Raw genomic sequence first — 7,181 nt, forward strand, 5'->3', positions numbered from 1 at the left:
ACACCTGTGATAGTCTTTCAACCACTTATAGTGAGGTGCGGCACTACCAATCATTTTTTTTTTCACCAATACATACGATTGTAGACTACGTCTAACATTCCATACTTAGTCTTATTTTCATTACCAAGTATTATTATGTGTTCCTTTATACAAGTGAAAGCCCATAACATTCACATAAACAAAATTATACAAGAGAAATGCACAATAGTATAAAGGGAGGGGCAACTCCCTGCAATATGAGTTTGCCTGAATCAATATATTTTACAATCTTCAATGTTACAAAGCTTTACAAGCTAAATCTTGGGAAACTCCAAATTTACACTTAGCCAATTTTCAACTTCGACAAACTTGGTTTCCCAGCTCGTCAGTGCCTCTGCACGACTCACCAACCCTTCGTTCACCTCATCGCACGATCGTGTTGTTTGCCCAACTTGGGTTCATCTCCAAGTCGCCACACACGGGCGCCTCTAACCGAGACACACCTCCGTTCACAATCTCAACACTTCACCAAAAGTCACACCGTGCACACTTGCACAGCGGGCGGGCACTCACCCGAGTCACCCAAGAACCCGTGCCAAGTTGTCGCACAACCCGGGCGCCCACACACACCGTGCACGCCTTTCTCCAACCGGCGGGCGACCCTGCCCGCTCCCTTCACCCAAAACCAGGAAGCGATCTATCTCCGTGCGGCCTTGCCCAAGAACGGGCGCATCACCAAAACTGCACCTTCCTTCTTTGCGTCCACGCACTTAGACCTGCGCCTTCTTTACATGAGCGAGTTCCTTGTTGTGTGAGTGATGAGCGATGGTGAAAATGCCTCCAACACATCTTCAATATATATGAGTCGTAAGGCAAGGTCGTGGCTGCCCAGCCGACCTGCCCACGCCCTCATTGCCATCGCAAATGTGAGTCAGCGATCCTCCAAACACGTTCAGCCATCGTCGGCTTCACCATGTTTGTTGGTCGGCCTCCATGAGTCTTAACCCATGCCTCTACGCATATAAGTAGCTCGCCCAACCTCCACGCACTTATATATTACCATGACTTCTTCGCACGTTTTGGTTGAGTTCGCACCTTCAAGCCGGAGCGCGCACATAAGGACTGCAGGTCCTTACATCCTCCTCCACTTGAAGTCGTTGTCGTCCTCGACAACATATCATCCTGGTAGCCATCCACCAAGATCATCAATATCTGTCTCATCCATGATGTCAACTCCTCCACATACTGCAAACGTCCCTGCAACATATGTAGAACCACTGTCTCCATCATGTGTCATCCCGGCAACCATCTGTCACCAAGATCACCATACCAAGGTATACACCCCATCGGTATGTCATACACCGGAAATCATCTCAATCCATGACCATCGACCATCTCGTCACAATCTCCACATGCTGCTCCCCATCGTAGAAGGTTGGTCCCTCCATCTCAAGCTACATGCTCCCTGCAACATCTCGTGTTGACCTCATCATGCATCATCCTCGTGTGAACTGCTGCCGTGATACTCAAACAAATGCTAACACATCTCTGCACATTGAACTCCCCCATGTTTGAACTAGTTGGGTGATCAGTCCAACTGTCACGCTCAAATCATGAGAATGCACATCCTCATGCCACCATGAGTCGTTTCTCAAAACATCCCGCCACATCCTTAACTCGTCAAGAATCCATCTCCATATAAGTGTAAGCCATGCTCAGGTCCATGAAGTAGTCCTCATCTCATCTGCAACATGTTGTCCATGATGTTTGGTACCAATGTGCCGCCTGAAATTAGCCACCTCTATCCCAACATCATCATCCATATGTGTGCCTCCTCAATATGAAGAGACCATCTCATCAAACACCGACTCTCGATGTTCCACATCCAGGTCCATGAAGCAACCTCCATCATATCTGCAATGTGCCATCCCTCAAGTCTGCCATAGAAACAAGTACGCACCTGTCTCATCTATCCATGTGCTACCTGTGATCATAGACCAATAAACTCCCATGTGTCAAAAGTGGTTGAGTCTCGGCTCAACCCGTGCCCAACTGTCGCCACCAAGGCATCATCATCGTCGTAACTCCATCACTCCAAAGTGTCTCATATCGATCCTCCACATCAAGTCACTCTTCCAAGCCATGCCCATACATGTACTCGGAAGTATGCACCCCATCCTGCATCAAAGTCTCTGACCTCGGCTCCTCAATGCATCAGATCCTCCAAGTCCACCATATATGAAGTCCCAAAAGTCACAACAATCTCATGTCATCATGAGCTCCATGAGTCATCTCCAACCAACATCTAGCAAGCATACAAGTCTCGGCCCAAAGGTCTTTGCAAGATGCTTCAACTCTCCATGTAGTAGGAATGCTCCATAGTCTGCTCACAACTCCATCCAAGTCCATGGCCTTGTTGTACAAGAGTGCACAACCTCTCCATCGGCTCATAAGTAATAAGTCTCCATGTCACACTAGCAAATCCACCTACACAACATCCTTGCCTTGGCACTCCTCATTGGATGCCCATAAGTGACACCTTTACAAGTGCTCCTGCACAATGTCCCTGCATAAGACTGCCATGTTCCAAGTCTCCAACCTGATGTCCATGATTATGTTTCCCATGTCGTCCAACCAAGTAGACCCATCACAACAATCGCTGATCCTCATCCAACTCTGCAATCTTCAGTCTAGTGAACTCGGTCACCCAACCATATCATCATCACATGAGTCTCTCCATCATAGCTCCCCCACTAAAGGTTCCACCAAGACTTTCTCTTGGTCTCAGCCATGAGAAGTCCACCCAAGCATCATCATGCCCAACTGTGTGCCCTTCAATCTATCCATGAGTCATGCCGGGAACTTATCCAATTCTCCATGTGGCTAAAGCATGACCCAATCCTCCGCAATGATCATCATGTTCAACCCTTGTCATGGGCCTTTGTACCTTTTACCATAAGGTGACAAACAACCCCAACAAGTCCTGCAACAGTCAACAATCCTTGCTTCTCCATACAAGGTCTCATCATAGTCATCCATGGTAAGATCCTCCCTAGCATCGACAAACTGATTTTGCCCTTCCCTGCATACGGTCCATCTACCAAATGCTCAAGTGAAACATAAGTATCAATAGTACTTACATCATCATCATCATCATGAGGCTCCTCCATATGAGTGTCCTCATCCATCCATGTCTGCAAACTGCATGATCCTGGTCCAACTTGATCAATCTCAAGTTCATCCTCCATCGTTGTCACATCTGCAACATCTTCAACTATCACAGCTTCCTCTTCCTTATCATCGCATTCTGCAGCTTTCTCCTTATGAGTCAAAGCTATGGAATGCTTCTTCTCAAGAGTTAGCCATTTCCACTTCTCTCGAATCAAGTCCTGCCTTATCTTCAATTCCTTGAGTTCTGCATCAAACAAGTCCACTTCCTTTGCAAGTTGATAGGCTTCGTCCCTATTCCCGTCAGAAATCCCTTCCTTGACCAAGGCACGAAGAGCATCCTTTGCTTTGAACAAGCCTTTGCCCCATTCTGCAAACCTTTGTTCAACCTCCCTTGATTCTTCAAGTAGACTTCCTTCAAATTCCTCGAAGGTTGCAAAACATATTTTCTGCAAGATAGACATCCTTCTTGACTCTTCACTGTTCACCAAGTTCTCCCTGCAAGACTGAACCAGGCCTTGACTCCACCTATTACCTGCAAAACTTGAACTTCCTTTCAAGTCTTCGGCCTTTGTAGAATCAGCTTCCTTCGTCTGCACTCCACCTGAATCAGCTTTGATACCACCTGTCACGATAGTGCAGTGGGATCAGCGCTTCATCATCAACCCGATCAGCTTCTTGATGATTAGCTTTGATACCACCTGTCACGCCCCTACACCTGTGGTAGTCTTTCAACCGCTTATAGCGAGGTGCGGGACTACCAATTGTTTTCTTTTCACCAATACTTATCATTGTAGACTACGCCTAACATTCCATACTTAGTCTTATTTTCGTTACCAAGTATTATTATGTGTTCCTTTATACAAGTGAAAGCCCATAACATTCACATAAACAGCATTATACAAGAGAAATGTACAACAGTATAAAGGGAGGGGCAACTCCCTACAATATGAGTCTGCCTCAATCAATATATTATACAATCTTTAATGTTACAAATCTTTACAAGCTAAATCTTGGGAAACCCCAAATTTACACTTAGCCAATTTTCAACTTCAGCAAACTCGGTTGCCCAGCTCATCGGCTCCTCCGCATGGTCGCCACACGACTCACCAACCCTTCGTTCACCTCGTCGCACGACCGTGTTGTTTGCCCAACTTGGGCGCGTCTCCAAGTTGCCACACACGGGCGCCTCTAACTGAGGCACACCTCCGTTCACAATCTCAACACTTTACCAAAAGTCACACCGTGCACACTTGCACAGCGGGCGGGCGTTCACCTGAGTCACCGAAGAACCCGTGCCAAGTCGTCGCACAACCCGGGCGCCCACACACACCGTGCATGCCTTTCTCCAACCGGCGGGCGACCCTGCCCACGCCCTTCACCCAAAACCAGGAAGCGATCTATCGTCGTGCGACCTCGCCAAAGAACGGGCGCATCACCAAACCTGCGCCTTCCTTCTTTGCGTCCACGCACTTAGACATGCGCCTTCTTTACATGAGCAAGTTCCTTGTTGTGTGAGTAATGAGCGATGGTGGAAATGCCTCCAATGCATCTCCAATATATATGAGTCGTAAGGCAAGGTCGTGGCTGCCCAGCCGACCTGCCCACGCCCTCAATGCCATCGCAAATGTGAGTCGGCCATCCTCCAAACGTGTTCAACCAGCGTCGGCTTCACCATGTTTGTTGGTCGGCCTCCATGAGTCTTAACCCATGCCTCTACGCATATAAGTAGCTCGCCCAACCTCCACGCACTTATATTTTACCATGACATCTTCGCACGTTTTGGTTGAGTTCGCACCTTCACGCCGGAGCGCGTGCATAAGGACTGCAGGTCCTTACACCCAGGGTGGAAATTACCGATTCCATAGAGGTGCAGTGATTCTTCTAACACCCCTTCTGAAACGCAACTCGGGGGAATCGAACCTGGGTCCAAGCTCTGATACCATGTGGAGGTTCGCTGTTACACCAAAACCAACAGGTATTGGTATACGTTACAAACCAGTGACTAGGATCCCCAGGATGGCAATTACGGATCCCATAGAAGTGCGGTGATTCTTCCAACAAATTATGTATTATTATAGGTTTCCCAAGAAACTTCTGCTATGCTCGCACGGAATCGCACGGAATTTTAGTGGTGGGTAGGTAAGTTGATTGATTCAATGTCCTCAAATCATTTTCTATATTAATGGGCCATTTGAATTTTTGTCATCGAAACTGAACCTTTGATCTTATGAGGATGCCGCAAAGGCGGTGAAGATAGAAAATACCAAAAATTCTGACACAGTCATATGCGGTAGAGGGGCGTTGGTGGGTAATGATCCGCGTTATCTCCGTTTCACACAATTGCTACCAATTTTAATGTCAATATATGCAGGCGGGCGGGCGCGTCGTGAAGAGTGCGTCACTCAGTACTCTTGCTTGGACGGAGACTGAAATTAAAAGTTGGCTTCAATGTCAATACAGGCGACATTCATGACTGGGTCACTCACTCTTGGCTTGGGTGGGGAGACTTGTATTAAAATCGGAAATGGCATATGGCAGCTACGTGATAAAAGGAAAAGGAAGAACGTTCAAAATTCATTCTTCATCGAACTACTCAGTGCAGCATCATCTATCATTTAAGCATCGAATTATCGTAAGGAAGAAAATAAAAGAAAAGAGTTGCAGGCATGGAATCCTTTCGGGCGTTAGCCCTTGCAGTACTGGTGATCTTGTCATACGCGAATAGTATTGTTATTGTGCGCGCAGGTGATCCAGATCCTTTACAAGACATTTGCGTCGCTGATTTGAAGAGCAAAGGTATAAATTTGCATTTGATGATGTGTATTTCTATTTCTAATGCGTTTGCGATCAATACTGTGATCATGGATGAATAAACACATCATCTAAATGTTGTTTTAATTTTATTTATGATGCAGTTCTTGTGAACGGATTCCCGTGCAAGGATGCGGCCATGGTTACAGCATACGACTTCATGTTGAGGGGCCTAGATAAAGCGGGAGATACAAGAAACATGTTGGGATTTAACGTAACGCCAGCCTTTGTCATTGAGCTACCAGGGCTGAACACCTTAGGAATCTCCATGGTTCGGATTGATTTCGCTACTCCTCTCGGCCTCGTTCCCCCTCACATACATCCGCGGGACACCGAAATCTTGGTGGTCATCGAGGGTACTCTCTCAGTTGGTTTCATCACCACTAACAACACATTGATCGCCACAAAGCTTGAGAAGGGAGACGTGTTCGTGTTCCCCAAAGGCCTTGTGCACCTCCAACTGAACATTGGTTCTGTCAACGCAGTGGCCATCTCTGGACTGAGCAGCCAGAATCCAGGAACTCAGCTGGTGGCCAACGCACTGTTCGGGGCCTCTCCCCCTGTTCATGCCTCCGTTCTTGCCAGAGCTTTCCAGATCGATGCCAAGCTCGTCCACCGTCTCCAAAACAAATTCAAGTCGTCCTCCTGATCTCATGACGGCGTTACTTCTCGTTTGCATTAATCATAATAGAATAGATTTGGTCTTTCGTTCAATTTAGTTCAGTTGATATTTATATAAAGAATAAAACCCCTCTCTTACTCTCAGGGTGACAGGAGTAATAGGTAGTCATTCTTATGTAATAATATGTATGGTACCCCATGAATGGGGGGTCAATATTGCAAATCAAATATGTATTGTACCCCAATAAATGGAGGGTCAATATTGCAAATCGGCGGTGTTTGTTTGGATTAATAAATTTCATATCCGTGTATGCAGACTTATCGCAGTAACAAAGCGAAGGGCACCCTTCTTCATTTTCTGGAGTTGCCGGACCTACCTCCTTAGATTACAATGGCATGGCATCAACTAAATGATATCAAGCACACTTCCTGCAATTTGGTGGTTAATATATATAATAAAAAGGATAATGAAATTCATTCGATTTGGACACCCTCTCTCCATCGTCATATTTACTCCACTTACTTTTGTTTTATTTTGTTATCCTATGCATGAATTACTAGACATTCAATATAATTCCCTACCACCGACAAAGATGTTC

The 7,181-nt window shown here is 46.3% G+C and overlaps 1 protein-coding gene across 1 annotated transcript; it reads left to right on the forward strand.

Annotated features, from left to right (window-relative positions):
- Positions 1–5,716: 5,716 nt before the first annotated feature.
- LOC149257944 (putative germin-like protein 2-1) lies at positions 5,717–6,963 on the forward strand. The gene is made up of 2 exons (XM_089370430.1): positions 5,717–5,946; positions 6,066–6,963. The coding sequence occupies exons 1-2, from the start codon at positions 5,817–5,819 to the stop codon at positions 6,608–6,610; spliced, it is 675 nt and encodes a 224-aa protein (XP_089226556.1). The 5' UTR covers positions 5,717–5,816; the 3' UTR covers positions 6,611–6,963.
- The last annotated feature ends 218 nt before the right edge of the window (positions 6,964–7,181 follow it).

Source organism: Pinus tabuliformis, chromosome 6, assembly GCF_031772625.1.
Source record: "Pinus tabuliformis cultivar Carrire ecotype Pingquan chromosome 6, CPIR1, whole genome shotgun sequence".
In the NCBI taxonomy this organism is placed as follows: domain Eukaryota; kingdom Viridiplantae; phylum Streptophyta; class Pinopsida; order Pinales; family Pinaceae; genus Pinus; species Pinus tabuliformis.